The 18980-nt window shown below is 25.3% G+C and overlaps 3 protein-coding genes across 7 annotated transcripts in view; 1 reads left to right on the plus strand and 2 right to left on the minus strand.

Annotated features, from left to right (window-relative positions):
- Positions 1-3621: 3621 nt before the first annotated feature.
- Positions 3622-7932, plus strand: LOC126898563 (lysophospholipid acyltransferase 7-like). Its single transcript, XM_050672749.1, has 9 exons — positions 3622-3761; positions 4029-4278; positions 4365-4491; positions 4585-4741; positions 4823-4974; positions 6320-6531; positions 6608-6775; positions 6847-6988; positions 7058-7932. Exons 2-9 carry the CDS (start codon positions 4070-4072, stop codon positions 7244-7246), a joined length of 1356 nt encoding a protein of 451 aa, XP_050528706.1. The 5' UTR covers positions 3622-3761; positions 4029-4069; the 3' UTR covers positions 7247-7932.
- Positions 7933-9802: 1870 nt separating this feature from the next.
- On the minus strand, positions 9803-11810 carry LOC126898567 (eukaryotic translation initiation factor 3 subunit I). The gene is made up of 6 exons (XM_050672759.1): positions 11653-11810; positions 11275-11521; positions 11069-11218; positions 10423-10550; positions 10158-10358; positions 9803-10087 (listed from the first exon to the last, which is right to left on the minus strand). Exons 1-6 carry the CDS (start codon positions 11653-11655, stop codon positions 9839-9841), a joined length of 978 nt encoding a protein of 325 aa, XP_050528716.1. The 5' UTR covers positions 11656-11810; the 3' UTR covers positions 9803-9838.
- A 1904-nt stretch (positions 11811-13714) lies between these two features.
- LOC126898557 (vanin-like protein 1) overlaps positions 13715-18980 on the minus strand; it is a 28889-nt gene continuing 23623 nt past the window's right edge. For all 5 annotated transcript variants that reach the window (XM_050672736.1, XM_050672737.1, XM_050672738.1 and 2 more), the window contains 3 exons: positions 16923-17137; positions 15856-16177; positions 13715-15220 (listed from right to left, as the gene is read on the minus strand). In XM_050672736.1, coding sequence (XP_050528693.1) covers positions 14668-15220; positions 15856-16177; positions 16923-17137 — 1090 coding nt within the window. In that variant the 3' untranslated portion in view covers positions 13715-14667. The remainder of the gene's footprint in view (positions 15221-15855; positions 16178-16922; positions 17138-18980) is intronic.

Genomic DNA, 18980 nt, shown 5'->3' on the forward strand with positions numbered 1-18980 from the left:
TTATATTCAAACGATTAGCTCTAATAACTATCAAAGATATCGTGTTATAAAAACTGACGTCATGGACATGCACAAATTTGTTTCGGAAAAATTAAAGCTGTTTACGGATAGTTGCAATCAAGAAAATAAGTTTAATATCTCATCAAAACGGTGTAAAAAAATGGCAAACAAATTAATTGAAACACAGAATGAGAATAATGAAGATAAAAGAGTTAACTATTTTTTATCATTAATTGCATTAAATAAAAAAGAACTAAACATTTTTGTTGGGTTGAATCTTCTCAAAGGACTGAGTTCTGAAATTGGCGGCACGTTTAATTATGACGATTTGTTCATGTTGAATACGACTGCTGACGTTTTTATTTTGGTAGCTGGTGGCCAAGAACCCATGTACTTAATGTCTACTTGGAATTATTTGAACAATGCTAAAAAAAAAGCGATGGGATTAAGTCTGAAAGGAGTTAAAAGTTTAGGTACCTACCAACGAGGTTTTTTAGATTTGCTAAAAGTAATTCTCTTGCAAATAACATGGAGATACTTGTTAGAAATAAAGAAACTTCACATAATTGATGTTATTAAAAAATCTTATGTACATATAACTGAATTTCAAACATACTTAATTGATATTTCTAATCTTTTAGGACTAAGTCAAGATATCATTATTGAAACTTTAATTAAAGGTTTTGATCAAAGTATATTTGTAGCCTTTGAAAAAAATGTGGATAATATTATCGATATAATAAAAAATGAGCTCAAATTAATATCAGAGAAACTAGAGTTTAAAATCGAAGATCCATTAAACACATTATATACCATCGATGTTTTTTTAAGACACTTGAAATATTCGTTCAAAAGTAATTTAATATTTAAAATAATTAAATCATTTAATAAAATAACCGAAAGCTTACCATAAAAAAGACAAATTTAACTTTTAATTTTTCAATAATGAAATTATATATAAAATTAAAATAACAAAAACCTTAATAGAAAAATGCAATAAAAAATAAATATCAATTGATTATTATGTGTTTCATTAAATAATTTAAAAAGTGTAATAAATATTTAACTATATGAATATAAAATAAATTGAAAAAAATTAATAGAAATTTGTCTTATACCATTTTTTATATTGTATATTAATTGAATTTGTATTACATTTTAATTGTCTGTATAATTAGATCATAGACGCATCTGGTCTCGATGCAAAAGTAAAAAGAATTAAAAATTTAATTGACAAAGCTTATAATAATCACATTCGACCAATTTATCTTAAATTTTCTCGATATTTTAAAGACAACAATATATTCTATAATCCGAATCACAAACGTACTGGACTATTATATCACAATGAGTGAATTCTAGGGTAGGCGTATTTTACTTAGAGGCTATGGGGACTGTGGAAAAATTCAACATGTTTTTTTTAGCTTCGATGCGAAGATGAGAAGGTATTAACCATGATGTGTTTTTTTTTTATTTTTTGTGTCTGTTGCCATTTTTTTTCAGCACTCCTTGGCCAATTTTTTTCAATGATACGTCAAAAGATCACAAATCGTATTTAGTTAAATTACCCTTAAAAATTGAAAAAATTTCCATCGTTCCCCGTAAATGGGGGAAATCTTCAAAAAAATTATGATTTTTCAAATCGATAAATTTTGACATTTTTTTCTCTTAAAACTGCCATAATTTTTTCAAAAATTATCAAATCAAAATAATTTTTTTTATGTTGAAATCTTAGATATTTCCTTTTCATTTAATGTAATTTTTTTGAAAATCTAACACTTAACCTGTTCACTGGGGGATTTAAAATAGCAACTTTTTTACAAAACTCAACTTAACTTTTGAAAATGTTCCGGAAATACTGCGTTCTTTAAACATATATCAAATTAAAGCTTATGTCATATACTATAAAATGAGAAAAAAAATTTGTCCTGATACCTTATCTTCTACATGCAAACGACTGTCGTAATTAAAAAAATAGTACTTTTGTGTTAAAATATTCGATTTTAAATTTGCTACTTTATATTGCTAAAACTTTTTGAAAAATGTACAGATCAACACAAATTTTTGTTTCTAAACACATTATGTATACTTCTTACATCCGACATACTTTTTTTTTCAATCGGGCAATTTCCTCTTATATGGGGGGCGTCCAAAACTTGGAACATACGTATAAAAAGTAGATCTTTTTCAACTAAACTTTTAATGTTTCGGAAATACTGCGTCCTTTAAATATATGTTAAATTAAAACTTACATTATGTACTATAAATTAAAAAAAAATTGTCCCGGCGACCTATCTTCTATGTGCAAATGACCATCAAAATTGAATAAAAAATGTAATTTTCGTGTAAAAAATCAATGTTATTTAGGTACTTAAAACTGCCATAACTTTTTGAAATATGAATGAACCAAAATAATTTATTTTATATAAACAACTTACGTATTTTCTTTTAATTTGATATAAATCGAATGATAATCTGACCCTTAATCTGCCCACCGGATGGGATTCAAAATATCAACTTTTTTTACAAAACTTAAGTTGAAAAGTTGAGTTTTGTAAATGTTCTTGAAATACTGAATGTTTTTCGATAAATTCATACTTGCAATTTTGATACACGTTTACAATAGATAAACAACATAGACAAATACATTATAATATTTTATATTATTGTAAAAATTACAATACTACAGATTTGCATCAAAGCGTTTTTTATGATAGTGATTTTAATCACTATCAGATTAAATCTATACTGAACTCAACTATACCACTTCCCCACTGTGCCGCGACTTCACTGGGCTAGGTTGGTTTTTTTTTTATTTTTCATTTTTTAAATTATAATTTTATGAACAAATCGATAGAAATTTTTAAGAAGCAATTTATATTACCCAACAAAGTTGTAATTTAATGGGGTTCCTCTAAAATTGTCTGAAAGATCATCCAATCGTCTTTAAAACGTCCTCTTACCTCATGTTAAACAGCTAAGTCGTACGGGATAGAAATTATAAATTCTCAAAAATATATAATTTGTGTAGCAACAGATGATTTATGATTTTTTTTTAACAAAAACTTTATTTTACATGAATATATACAATCAGTTTATGCACAATAAGTAAATTTTTTAACATGGTTAAAACATTGATTACATGATTACTTCGAAAGAAGACCTATAATTTGGATCCCTTTATACATGCTATTTTTAATTATTATTTTAAAATACATCTCTAGACTAGTTTTGGCGAAATCGTTGTCTTGAGTTGCCCGAAAAAATATTTTTTATTTTTACTTTACACAATAAAATATTGTTTTAAATGATTTCTATATTTTATCACTTGAGAGCACCAGCAGTAACACAGGGCATAAACATTAAGTTAATGTTAATTAATAGTAAAATTATTATAATTAGAGTTAAAACAAATAATTTACATAGTTAGTACTTAAATTAATATTATCTATTAAGAAACTAATGCCTTATTTGCTACTAATGATTGATTAGCCGTCAATATAATTTAATTAAGTTAAACTGTAATCAGCTGATAAAAATAAAGCACCAGAAAATTTCATTGATAAGAGTATTTTACTAACAATTATATATATTCAATTAATATTTTTTGTAAAAGATTAGAATATGTGAATAAAGCATTAAAAAACTTATTTTATTAGGTTAAGCACTAGTTATTTTTTTACTTGTCTCATTTGCAGTTGTATATTTATATATATTTAATTTGAAAAATATGGAATGGAAATTTTTTTTTTGTATATATGGTAAGAATCTATTATATTTTCGTTTTTAGATTATACTCATATTTATTAATAATTTCAAAGGTTATCATATAATATTGAACTAACTTCTTACATAAATTTATTTAAAATTAGTTAAGCACTTCTTATTGTATCTGGATTATAAATATTTATTACTATTAAATTACCGTTATATCCAAAACATGATATAATTTATCATTTAAAATTTAAAAAATACTCTTATTTTTGTTTAAATTATTATTTATGTTTATAATAGTTATATTTTTTTAGGTAACCTCTAAATAAATGAAGTTATTTTAAAAGAATAAACCATGTTTTCTGATGACACAGTGTATGTTGGTTTTCTGGTTATTTCATTTCTATTTAGTTTTTTATTTAGAAAAGTTAAACACAAAAATTTAAAGCAATGGATTTCAACTTTATTTGGAATATCTATTGTTTTAGCTGTATCAGGTTTCCATATTTTCCATCCTATAATTTGTGTTCTAGTCAATAGTGTATTGATTAAATTTGATAGAAGGTAAAATTTAATTTTTTTAATATTTTATCTGAATTTTTCATTGATTCTTCATTTTGAAAGTATAACAAATTTTTTTTTTTTTACAGGCGGTGTCACATTTTTAGTTTTATTTTCAATTTTGTATATTTGGTATTCTTCAGAACAATTACACATTTTGGATTACCTTATCCACCAGCTCATACAAACTTAATTCAAATGATGTTAACTTTAAAGGTGACAATAAAGTTTTTTGTAATATTCAATCATACTTGTATAAATAAATATTATTTCTATAATTAAAATTTGTTTTTTAATTTTGTGTTAAAGTTGGTTGGTCTTTCATTTGAAGTTCATGATAGTTACCAAATACTACTTGAAACAAAAAATAAAGATGTTGATGCAAAAAAGTATTTTAAAATTATTGATGAGCCTAAAATATTGGAAGTATTCCATTATTGTTTTTGCTATATAGGTGTATTAACTGGTAAAGTATTATTAAATGGATTAAATATGATTTATAGTATACAAGTTAAACATTTTTAAATATACTTGACATTTTATTCAGGACCATACATAAGTTATCGTACATATTGGGATTTTTTTAATCGACAATATTGGCAAAAAGCAGCTTATTCTAATTTAATATGGACAAAATTAAAAATTATTCCTACATTAATATTCTGTTATTTTACAACTATGTGGTTATTTCCATTGAGTGTAAGTAATATAAAATGAATTATTTATTTATTATACAATAAAAAATTTACTAGGTTGAGTTATAACAATTAAAAAATAAAATAGACAGAAAAACATTTATTTTATCTGTGTATTTAATCAGAGCTATAATAGTATTGCTCTTAAAGAATTATCAATGTTGTTACTTATACAATCATTTTTGTAGGTAGTGATTTGAACGAATTGTCATGTTAATACCTGCACTCTTACTTAACAAATGTTTTAGTATTAAAGTTTCAATCCATATTTTAATTTGTCATTTATTTCTTTCAGCTTAGGTTTATTTTGAAAATTTTTATGTTAACAATTTCAAATATTTTAGCAATTTTTGTAAGATTATCAGGTACAAATAAAGTTGATTTTTCAATTTGAAATATTTTTCAAGGCCCTTTTGTTATTTCATCATAATAAAATAGACAAATAATGATACAATTCTACATTTCTCAAGATATTTTTGTTTTACTCTTTCATTTTCTTTGTTTAAAAATCATCAGAACTTTAAAGTGGTTTTTTTGCTTACATTAATATTAATAAATCCTCCTCTACTTATTCTACATAAAATAACTTGTCATTAAATCAAGCAAATGGATGGTATAGAATCGATTCTGCTGGATTACAGAATATTTATGGTGTACTCTCTTAGATAGAACATTATATCTCTACAAGTCATTAGTAAAAATAAAAATCAATATTTTTTGTTGTAAAACAATGAGACTCCTAAAAGTTAATTTTGATACACAAAAATGAGATAGGCATACTTATAAAAGATAACTTGATTTTGAAAAAAACATATCATGGAAACGCTTAACTACAGCTTTTTTAAATAATATACTTTTACAACAAATGTGCATTGTCATAAGTTTCAGTGATTAAAAATTAATAACTGAAATGTTTGTATCACAAGTTTAAAATTGTGGACACAATAACTCAATTACAGGTTTTTCTATAGTAATTTTAAAATAAATCATCCTTTTCACTGTCCCACTCTTTATGACTAAAAATGTGTAAATTGCTTATACTCATTACACTTTTTTTTTTCATTAGAAATTTATTACTAGGAATAAATTTTTAAATTAATACTGAATTTTAATTATAAACATGATAAAATATTTGTTTTGAAAAAATGACATTTTATAATAATTCTATACAGTTTTGGATTACTTGTAAAATTTAGTTGGTCAAAAAATTATATATTGACTGTGTTTTTTTATTTCTTGAACTAATGTTATAATATGAATTTTGCTTATAACAGTCAAGTATCTTAAGTATTTTTTAATTAAGTGAGATTTTTAATGTTTTGTTTTAATATATTAAATATATTTTATAGGAATTTAAAAATGACTCGTTTTATACACATTCTTCCTTCATCTACCGAATTTGGTATATGTATACATCATTCTTCATTTTTCGCACACGAATATATTTAGGTTTCATATTTTCTGAATTGATCTGTATTGCTTCTGGTATGGGTGCATATCCTGAATCAACTGATCCGCAACCAGGATGTGGACCGACAAGAAATTTTGAATCATTAGAGAAGTATGTTATAAATTTTATTGCATAATAATAATTTACAAGTATAAATACTAAAATGTTTTGTATACTTTTATGAAAGGTCATCTGCTATAAAAGAAGATTATAGTTTTGAATGCATCAAAAGTATAGATATAATGAAAGTAGAAACAATTTCAACTGTCCGTGGAGCTACTAGAATATGGAATATGACTGTGCAATATTGGTTTGCAGCATATGTTTACTCTAGATTTCCTAAAAATAAATTAAGGTTTGATATTCTCATAATATAATTGTAACTATGTGGTTTTATTGTACATATTCATCCCTTTTTATACTTAGAACACTGGCTGCATTTAGTATGTCAGCCTTTTGGCATGGAATATATACAGGATATTATGTAAGCTTATGTACTGTTCCATTATACTTAATTGTTGAAGATATTTATGATAGAAGACATAGAGATTATGCTGATTCTGCTGGAGTATGCTTATTTTTGTTACTATTCACGTCATTTACTATTTTCAACTTTTAATATTTTTTTTTGTTCCAGAAACGCATATTATGGACTGTGTTTTTATACATCATGAAAATGTTCCAGTTTTCATTTTGGGGATGCAATTTTCAATTATTACATATTGATATTATCTTGAAATACTGCCAGTCTATTTACTTTCTTCCCTATGTTGTTATAGCTATGATGTATACGTTTACAAGTTATACCAATTTGCAGTCCAGTTGACCAAATTTTGTAAGGGCTAATCTAGTAAATATTAGAGAGTTCCTTATGTGATTGTATGCTTGTTATTTTTTTTCTTTATCTTATAAACTTATGGTTAAGTATACCTTAATTAAAAAATTTAAATTGTTTAATTTTATTTTACAATTATAATAACTGGCTCTCTATATGATTACTGCTTTTTATAATTGCAAATTATTTAATGCTTAAAAATAATACATCTTAATACTGTATTGGTATTTATGCTATCACCTTTACCAAAATTATTATTTATTAATTGTTAAAGTCATATATCATTATTATACTCATATAATAATGATAATCTCTTAAATTAAATATTAGATAAAATGTATTCCAGATCTGAAAAATAATATACTGTGTCATACAAATAAATAATTTCCAAATATTTGTGTCTACCTATTAATTTTAAGAAATTACTCCAAATTAGTATAGTGTGTATTTGTGATAATTTGAATCATTGAGCCGAAAAAATAGTAAAAGTTATGATGTTCAAGTACTATGACTTAAGTAAATTATAAATTATTTTTAATACTATTTAAATCAGTAAGATGATAATTAATTCAGTTTCATTCTTTTAATTTTTTTATAAAAATTATTTTATGAAATTATTGATTAAATCTTCTCTGAGAATAATAAAAATTTTTTCTATAATTACACTGAAAATAACTATTAGAAATTTTATTGTTCTAGTCAAATGCTCAATATAAAAAATGCTAACATTATGTATGAAGTGTTAGAAATAAGGTTATTTCAAATTATATATCCCTTTTTGGATATATATTTTATGTAACTAAACAATTATGAAGTAATTTTTAAGACAGTTTTTTATTTTTGTAAGATTTTAAAATTTGTTTTATAAGTTAAAATATTATATTTAGTATTTTAATCGTCAAAGCTTTCAGCAATACGATGAAAAATAACCTAAAAATTTGCTTTATTATTTTTAACATTGAAAAAAACATATTTTTTGTTCCATAAATCCATATAACAACAAAAATTTGTTACAGTAATTTAAATTATAAACACTATTCCTTTAATATTTGTGTCAAGCTACTTATTAAAAAAATAAAAACCTACAAGTTTTATTTTTTTTTCATTAGAATTTTTTTAATTTAATTGAAAATGTTCTTAAATAATATAAATAAGTAAAAAAAAATAACATAAATTAATCTTTTTCACTTTTAATGTAACAATAAATATGTTAAAAAATGTGCCTTATTATTAAAAATGACTAATATTTTAATGATTACTGTAATATATATATATATATATATATATATATAAAATTTGACTAATTAAAAATTATTCATAACATTTAAGATTAATAAGTAGCTATAAGTAAATATTGTTATTTTGTTTTTTTAATTTTTTTTATTTCAATTTGTAATACCTATAATTATACAGACATTTGCTTAAGATATATCATTTAGTTTACCAAAAGTTAATATAACCAATTTTTAATAAAATGTAATTTATGTAATGTCTTTAAAATTTTCCTTTTGCTAATTGTGTTTATTAATTATAATAACAAACTATCTTGTGGTTATATTAAAATGTACTTTAACAATATTTCCATTTAATTACAAGTCAAGTTTAATTATTAGCTTTGTTTTTATTTTTTTTCTAGAGGTTTAAATAATATTTTTATTAGTTCTTACTAATATTATTTAGCTTACCTTTTATTAAAATTAAAATAATAAGGTAAATATGTTTTGAAGAGTTATATCTTCATGCATTCTAGTGACTAAATTTTGAAATATTTATTAATTCCATAATAAATGATTTTTAGCGCTATATCAATTGATAGACTGAAATTTAAAATTTAGCTTTTCTGAGTGCATCATTATTATTAAATAGTAGTTTTAATTATGTTATTTTTACAAATTTGTATGAATATTAGGTTAATGCCGATTATTTTTATAATGTATCATTAGAAAACAGAATATATTAAAAATATATATTCTAAATTAAAATACTGATTTTAGAAGTACTTGATTAAAAAAATAATTACTATTAATATCAACAAACGCAAATAATCTTAAATAAAAATGTTAGTAAATCATGAATGAAGTAAAGTATTTAAAAACATGAAGTCATTTTTATAGTTACTGCATAGAGATATTAATAAATAATTAGTGGAAAAAATTTAAGTTTTTTTTAAAGTTAGGAATTTTCAACATCAGGGAGTGTGAGACATTATCTGATAAAAGAAAATTGAATACAATAAATAAAATTTATTAACAGTTGGATAATAATTATTAAACTCTTACAAAATTATTGGTAATACAAAATAAAAATAAAAACTTTAAATGTAAATAGGGAAACTAAGAATGATGAATTTACTTTATAGGGATCAGACTCAAGTAATTTAGAAGACATTGATTAAATAGACAATTAAGAATATTGTCAAATATTTTTTTTAAATATAGATATTTTGCAATAGACAAGAGATTTTAAATATCTGACACTTGACTATAGACAACAGTACATTACTTTATAACTGTAGAATGTATTTCTACAATATAAGCAAACATGATATTTAAAAAAAATCAATTTATTAATATTCTAATATTCTTAAAAATCAAATTTAAATTCTTTATATGAAGGATCAAAAGACTGTACTCTAATAAAACCGTCTTCTCCGCCAGTACTAAAGCTTTCACCATCTGGATGGAATGCCAATGAATTAATAGGTCCAAAATGACCTTTAACTCTAGCAAATTCTTCTTCAAAAATAACATGGAAAAATCTAGCATCAAATTTTCCTGCTTGTGCAGCTGTTGTTGTTACATCCATAGCTTCTTGTCCACCACCTAATACAACCTATAAAAATCAGAAAATAGTTAGTTAGGTATACAAAAAATGTAAAAATATTAAGGAGAGGTATTATTACATGATCATAAATAGGGGAAAGTGATGCACTATTAACTGGTCTTTCAGTCATGTATACTTTATGTACAGATAAATCATCTACATCAAATAACTTAGCAGAATTATCTTTTGATGCTGTAACAAACATTGTACCTTGTTTGTTTTTCTGCATATCATTAATTGATCCTTGGTGATCTTTTACAGTTTCAATACTTTTTCCAGTCTAAAATATATAATTTAAAATGAAAAGTACCTCATAATTTTACTTAATATATATTATATTCTACTCTTAGATCCCATTGCATAATTACACCGTCTTCATGTCCTGTAATAATTGTGTGATCCAATGTACCCCAAATTAATGAGGTTACTTTTGACTCTGGTACAGTCATTCTTAAAATTGGAGCACTACTTTCTAAAAATAATAAAATTTTATTATAAATATACTTAGTATACTAATAGATTATATTAATTTTATCTAATTTCTATGATATATAAATGAAATGACTATGAATTAATCATATTTTAAAACAAAACAATATAAAAATTAATAAATAATTAAGTAACTAAATATTTTCATGTGTAAAAAAAGTATATCTTTAAAGCTAGGAAAAATGGCTTCAGTTATTTATCTTTACAAAAAAGCCCTGAAATATTTGTAGAGAAGCTTTGAAATTAAAAAAAAAATCACATATATACAGAGAGAGTGTTCAGTAAGTCAGGAAACGGGTTTCTATTGTTCTCATTGTTACAAACAATGAGAACAATAGAAACCCGTTTCCTGATTTACTGAACACCCTGTATAATATAAATAAAAAGTATACATAATATATTTGAGAAACTATATGTTTATCTATTAATATTTATATCAACATTTGATTTTGGAAGATATTTGGATGTCATATTTTTTACTTTAAAAAAATTGAATCTTACTAAATGAATCATCATCACGACCATCAACAATAAATATTTCACACTCTTGCTTCATGGCTTGATCAGTAGAGTAACTAGCTAAATTAGCTGAATAGCTAAATGAACAAGTACGCACAGCAGAATTGCTACTAATATTTCCAATTTCCACACCTAACAAAAATCCCAATTACAACTTTATTATTGTTGAAAAAAAATCTCATTTATACCTGTAGCTACATCCCACAATCTTAATGTATTATCTGCAGCGCCTGATAAAAACTTTGAAGTTTTCCAATCAACATCAATACACCATACAGCTCCAGTATGTCCATTATATGTCCCAAGGCGTTCACCATTTAATGAATACCATACATTAGGGGTTACATCTTTAGCTGAAGAGAAAAGTAAATCACCTTCACGGTTGTATTTAATTTGGGTGATAGCACGCTCGTGCCCTTGTAACATTAAAGGTTTCTGAAAATTTACACATAAATTATTATAATACAATCAAATACTTAATACAACAACATGAACAATAAATACTATATTTATTAGTAAAGTAATAAGTATAATTGATATGTAAAAATTAAGAAAATTATATTTACCATGACTATCTTATATTTATATTGGCTGAATTATTTACCAGAAGATCAAAAGTAACTCAAAAATTTATATAATTAAGGTTTCAGAACAGAAACCGGGAATTGAAAACGTTAAAGGAATCTTCGTACATTATACTATCACTATCTACTAACAGTTTATTTAGGTTATGTTAGTTGGTAAGATTAACAGTGCTGCCACATCTTACAATTCAAGTAAAAAACTTACACAAGTTTATTATTATGCATCGAGGTGTGTTCATATTATCATTGCCACAATCGGATCTTTGAATTAATATAGTAGAATTAATATAGTTTGTAATTTTGACTGTGAGAACAGTTATAGAAATTAAAATTGAAGGAAAAAGAGGTATAGGAAGACCGAAAAAGAGATGGAGGGAAGTTATTGAATGCGATATCAGGACAGCTGATGTGAGCGTTGAAGATGTGCGAGATCGTGTCAAGTGGAAGTTTAGGATAAGGGTGGACGACCCCAAGTAAATTAATAAAATAAGGCGAAAAAGAAGAAGGATAGTTGGCAATTTTGTTTATTTTAGTCCCACTTGATAACAGTGGCGTTAGTAATCTCGGATCACTAGCTATGATAAAGTGAACTGAATACGAGGCATTATTAGGTGATCCTATTTTTGTTATACATTACCCATGGAAGGGGCAGTTTTGAAATAACGGCGCATTTGATACAAAAAATTGTTAAATGTTGCTACTTTTGAAAAGGCTTTCGTCATTTATTTAATCATGCACTTATTTTCTAAATTCTTCCTTAGCGTAATTTGCAATGCAATACAACACATTCGAGTCTAAGGAAGCGACTTCGTGTATCAAACATTCAGAACATTTTGTTTATTGTTAATTAAAATATTTTTGGAACACGATTACACGTATATTAAATTTTCTTAGTATTTAACAAATATATATTATATTATTAACTATCATATCATCATTATTATTTTTAATTGTTTTACATGATTAGATTGGGAACCTATTAATTTATTTACTTGATTGAATAGTTTTTCTATTACATTTTATTTAACTTTTGTTTTGTTGAAAATACTTAACAGTTAATTTAATTCTGTTTTTAAACATTATTGTACATCAGGTTTTTCTGATCGAACGTATTGACACGTGTACCCCAAAAAGTCACACTGTTGATGTGATTTATGAAATGTTTCATTGATGTTGTATTACAATACAATTATACATCAATACATCGTGGAAATAAAATTTTTTATTGTATTTGTACATTTCTTAAAAAAGAAAACCATTTATTTTACACTGTCTGTTGGTCACATTTCGTCCGGTTCCTCCATATGTTGCAACTAATAAGTAAGTCTAGAACTGTGTGTTCACCAATATTTACTTGACGTTCGCCATTTTGTGGCTTACACGTGTAAATTTTACCGCGCAAAAGGTAAGAATTTGCTGCATCCAAGCCCAAATACCTTAAATCGATATTTTGCAGGTTTCAAGGAAATGTATTGTGTGTCCTCTATAAGGAAATAGTTGTTCGTCTACTGTTATATTTTCTGTAGGTTTATAATTTTTATGTAAGCTTTGATTAAGCATTGTCCAAATATCACGAATCGGTGCAGCTTTATCCGTTATAATACTTATATTACACGTGTTTACATTATTAAAAGGAGTAAACTTCAGCAACATTTTGATTTAATCTTGAGACATAGTAAATCAAATGAGAGGAAACGAGTCTATTTTTCGCATTTCTGATACATATTCTGTATTGGTTCTATGTTCACCAGATACAAGAAGAATTCTCGAGAATGCAAACAACATGCACCATGTATGTCGACAATTGTATAATTAATTATTTATAAAATTATAAAGAAAGGTTTATAAACGAGTAATCTAAATATTAATATTGTCAACAGACATAAGATTACTTGTTAAGTTGACGATAAACCTTATGTCGGTACACCAATGACATTCATAGAACATCAGTTCCTGATGTTATAGGTACAGACAATATGTAATGTCCTCGTTATATAATAATAAAGACATAATTATAATATTTTAACAAAATAATCAAAAATGGTAAAAACGATAAAAAGTGATATTTAATATGAAATACTACAAATACGTCCCTAGAACACGGAAAACATGATTTGCACAATGGGCATCAACATATTTATTAATATACGTTAAACATAAATATTCAAGTATAAATTTTTATACTAGTAAAATAATCAAATCTTTGTAAAAAAAATAAACAATAATGTCAAATTTATTGTGTTCACATTGAAATTATTTTGGGTTTAAAAAAAATTAACAACATTCAGAACAAAAAATTTGATGTAGCATTTAAATTGCTAAAACTATTTATGTAATAAACTTGTTGTATATTTATATAATAAAAACTTTAATTAAAATAATGATACTAATATGTTTATTATACATAACTAAACATTACTATAATGCACAGAGATCAATAATAATAACATAATGTTATTGTGTTATATTATAAATATTAATATTTATCAGGTACAATTTTACATGGTAACTACAACGATTTACAAAATATTTTTGTACTAGTTGTAAAATTTATAATTATAGGTATTGAGATTTTACTATTTTTCATTAGATCATCTTTATATACCTTTGTTACGTCACTGTAAAATTACCTTCTACTATTTTAAAATTGGTACATTAGCTTACATAATTTAAATAACTTATTACTTAACATCAGTCATTGTTGAATATGTCAAATTCATGATAATAACAAAGATAAACTATATCGAAATGTTTAATAACAGATTTTTGAATAAATGAAATACTTATTTTATAGAGTAATTTAATCTAAGTATCATTATCTAACAAATTTCACGGATACAACTGATGTATTTTTACTAGTATATTACTACATTAAACAATAATTAACAGTTATATGTAATGAAGTTTTCAACAAATTACACATTTTTACATTTAACTAAGTAAATATCTTATAATACATAATTTACAATTAAATTAGACACAGGAATGAGAAATTCATCAACTATCTATTAATGACATGTCTCGAGGAAGTTTGTAGATACCGAATGAAACTAAGTCAGCCACCGGTTTAGATAGCTGCATATGAATCTCTTGCATTTTCTGTCCGTCATCAGTCGATACAGTATGCTTAGCGAAAGTAAAAAAGTCACTAGTTAGTGGATAACTGGACATATTCAGCGTAGTCGGTATAGGTACGGTGGTCAAATCTGAGGACCTTGCTACGATGTCAATGGCTGTGATGGTAACGAGATTTTTAGCAGGGTTGTAATAGGTGACACCCCCCGAGAAATGTTCTTTGTACTTGTATAAAGTTAGACCACATGTTTCGATATGAGCGTTGAGAAACCCACCGAAAGTCCTATCACCGGAATACGCAAACATATTATAATCAGTCGATACGTTGTTGTTTTCATTTCGCCAACTAATTGTCATAGCACATGCGAAACCGTCTTGCTCATAAGAGAACGATGCTGTCAAAATCTCATCCTGATCATATTCCGACTCCATAGTCTCTACCTGGAAATACTTGAAGCTTCCATCTAAAAAGAATCTAAAAAAAAAAAATAGTTATTTTACGCGTTTATATAGTTGTTTTATGTATGATCACAAGTAAAACACAACTAAGTATGCACAAGGTAATTGTTCTGGCCGATATTAATGTATTTTTTTTTTTTTGTTGTTTGTTATCTTTGTGATTGCGCTGCTTGGCCCTATCGCCGTTAGCAGTAGTTAGTTCACTGCGATCCGTCGTTATGGTCAGTGCGATACGTAGTGTTTTATGTTTTATAGTATAGCGTTGTTATCTTAAAATATAATTATAATTAATAAACAAATACTATTATTAATAAAAAAAAAACGTATATTATACAGTCCATTCAAAACCAAGAACAGTAATTTTTTTTTGTATCGGGGAATGATTTTTAAGAAACATAACATTTTTCCAAAATAGAAGATTGAAGATTTTTTCCTGATATTCGGTTGTTGAAATGTAAAAAGACTATGTGCCTAGGAATTACATATAAATGTTACCCCTAAATTATTAAATTTTGAGATAAAAATGTTTTAAATATTTTGAAAAAAATTAAATATTTACATTATTATGATTTTTTAGATGTTTTTACAGTCATTGTTCTTAGTATTTTTTTTAATGTCAAAAATTAAAAATGTATATTAAGTTTTACAGACCTAAGATCACTAGGACGGTTTTTATTCGTTGGAAACTTTTCACTGCCATAAGGTATAACAAGATAATCAGCCAAAAATGTCATAAACGTTTTGTCAATTTTACATTCGCTACTGGATTTCAAATTTGAGTCAGGCAACCTTCGTTTAAGAACTTTGGAAAGTAGTATTTGAGTTCCCTGTCTATCTGGCATGACCATAACCAAAGGGCCATCTCGTCCGGAATATATTCCGCTGCCACCTACGCTCATGGATGGTGTATTGTATCCGGCTGCTATTAAGTTAACGTCATTAGAATATGCCCAACCTGATTGCACCGAATCGGCTATAACAAAAACAATGGTATATTTACTTAATCACAAACATACAATTTTGTATGATAATTTTTTTTAAATAGAACGAATGTGTTTCATAAATGTCATTTCTAACAATTAGTACTTGTTATTAAGATATGTTGTTTAGGTTAATTCCATAAACAAAATTGAAGTTTTACTATTTATGAATTGAAATTAGAAAAATAAACCAAGTATAAAAACAATCGTTTACATCATCGATGATATAATATAAGAAAAAATTTCACTTCTCTAAAAGTAAAACACATAACAACATTTGTAGAATTCTATTGAAAATTACTTAAGCTGAGAAGAAATAGTAGCGATGTTCGAACCGTTCGATTTTCAAAGCGAACCAAACCAAACTTGGGGTGTTCGATTAAGTTCCAAAATCGAACTGAACTTTTTGTTTATAAATCGGTTTAAAAAACGAACTACTATAAACAAATATCATGCTAAATATGTTGAATAATATAAAAAATGTTTTGTTTGAAAACGATTAAAATTAAAATTCGGGTTCGACTGAAAAATTGAAAATTCGGTTCAATCTCAAAAATCAAGGTTTGTACCATCACTAATATTATAGTTGTAGCTATTTTGAAGATTAATATATAGTATTTATTGTGTTTTAATTAAATTATACTAAATTAAAGCCATATTTGGTAGTTAAAAAATGAGTTAAAAAAAAGTATTAAGATGATAATAGTTGAATAGGTTTTGGCTGGGTTGGGTAAGTACCTGTAAGTAACGGTAATTCTGAAAACCAAGCTGTTGAAAATATAACGTCTCTTACACCAGTTTCTTGGATAAGGCGCTTTGATGGATTTTCAAACATTATATCGAAACATATAAACATACCAAAACGTACTCCAAAATCAGTGTCAAACGTGCACAATTCTGCTGAACGAGTAGAATTGAATCCGAATTCTCTAAATAAGTTGTATTTTCTATACCTGTAATTTAACGTAGATGTTAATAAAAATTAATTGTATTTTCATACGCTCAGAAAAATTAATAATGCTTCAAAGCCATTTTCTAAGTTACTCTTAAGTTAGGATGATGCGTAAAATAGTTCAGACATTAAAAAGACGTTTCAGACATATATAGATATAAATATAAACTGCGTTTTTTTGACGAGAGAAAAAAGTGAGCTATCGTTTTCCTTTTTGGTTTTTAGCTTCGATGCAAAGCTGAGAAGGTATTAGTTTTAATATGGTGTGTTTTTTTTTTGTGTCTGTTACCACTTTTTTTTCAGCTCTTACAGAACCTATTTCTTTTAACGATACGTCAAAGATCACAAATCGTATCTAGTCGAAGACATTAACCTTAAAAATTGAAAAAATTTCCCTCGTTCCCCGTAAATGGGGGAAACCTCAAAAAAAAAAAAAAATTACAAATTTAAAAATCGCTAATTTTCGAAATTTTTTCAATTTTTTTTATTAAAAACTGCCATAACTTTTTTAAAAATAATCATATCAATATAATTTTTTTTTATATAGATGCTTGATGTCTTTATCTATCATTTGGTATATTTTTTTTGTAAATTTGACCCTTTATCTGCTCACAGGGGGGGATTTAAAATGACAACTTTTTCACAAAAAATTAACTTTTTCAACATAACTTTTGAAAATGTTCCGGAAGGTCTGTCACTTTTATATATATCTTAAATTAAAGCTAATGTAATATACTTTAATTTGAAAAAAATTAATTTGACCTCTAGACTTGTCTTCATGGTGAAAATGGCTACCAAATGCTATTTTTGTGTGAAAATTCTCGATATTATTTTTTACATTTTTAACTTTATTATGCTATAACTTTTTGAAAAATATGTGGATCAATACAATTTTTTTATGAGAAATAATATTTTTTAATAATCTCTTTTTCATTCTTCATACTTTATCTTAATCAGGATATTAATAAGGAACTAGCAGATCATGTAACTTTTGGAATAATACACCAATTTTTTAAAATTAAATACTATCTAAAGATTTGCATCGAAGCTTTTTTTTTTTATAGTGATTTTAATCACTGTCAGATATCATTATACTTGATCGAACTATGCCACGTCAACACTGTGCCGCGACCCCCTGTGTTTATTTTTTATTATTTATAAATGACACTTTTTGTCTAATAATCTTAATTAAAATTTAATTGTAACTGATTCAATCGAGAGTATAAATAACACAGAGTAAACTAGATTTATCTGACAACTCTTCTAACTTTTAATCATTTTGTTGAACTTTTTTTTTTATATTTATCGCTTTTTGAACTATGTTCAAAGCATATTTTATTACTAAAAAAAAAAAGTACAAAATAAAATTTTTTTTTCTTCAAAATTTTAAAATAGTCATTTTTTAATTCTCTTCTTATAAAATTCTTATATAAAAAAAAACCCAGCACAGGGGGGTCGCGGCACAGTGGTGACGTGGCATAGTTGGATCAAGATAATGATATCTGACAGTGATTAAAATCACTATCTAAAATAAACGCTTCGATGCAAATCTTTAGATAGTGTTTAATTTTAAAAAAATTTGTGTTTTATTTCAAAAGCTACTTGATCTACTGGTTCCTTATTAATATCTCGATTAAGATAAAGTATGTCAAATGAAAAAGGATTTATTAAAAAATATTATTTCTCATAAAAAAATTGTGTGGATCCATAAACTTTTCAATAAGTTATAGCATTATAAAGTTAAATATTATATAAATAATAAAATCGAGAATTTTCACACGAAAATAGCATTTGGTAGCCATTTTCGCCGTGAAGACAAGTCCAGAGGTCAAATTTTTTTTTTT

Source organism: Daktulosphaira vitifoliae, unplaced genomic scaffold, assembly GCF_025091365.1.
Source record: "Daktulosphaira vitifoliae isolate Bord-2020 unplaced genomic scaffold, ASM2509136v1 Scaffold_2, whole genome shotgun sequence".
Classification (NCBI taxonomy): Eukaryota; Metazoa; Arthropoda; class Insecta; order Hemiptera; family Phylloxeridae; genus Daktulosphaira; species Daktulosphaira vitifoliae.

Bases quoted from the DNA above. Each gene is read 5' to 3' on its own strand.
- LOC126898563 (XM_050672749.1), top strand. From the start codon at position 4,070: ATGTTTTCTGATGACACAGTGTATGTTGGTTTTCTGGTTATTTCATTT. The intron at 4,975-6,319 runs GTAAGTAATATA...TATATTTTATAG, and splicing joins TGTGGTTATTTCCATTGAGT to GAATTTAAAAATGACTCGTT. The intron at 6,776-6,846 runs GTTTGATATTCT...TTTTATACTTAG, and splicing joins TTTCCTAAAAATAAATTAAG to AACACTGGCTGCATTTAGTA.
- LOC126898567 (XM_050672759.1), bottom strand. The intron at 10,551-11,068 runs GTAAGATTCAAT...TATTATTTTTAG, and splicing joins TCGTGATGATGATTCATTTA to AAAGTAGTGCTCCAATTTTA. The intron at 10,088-10,157 runs GTAATAATACCT...TGATTTTTATAG, and splicing joins TTTCCCCTATTTATGATCAT to GTTGTATTAGGTGGTGGACA.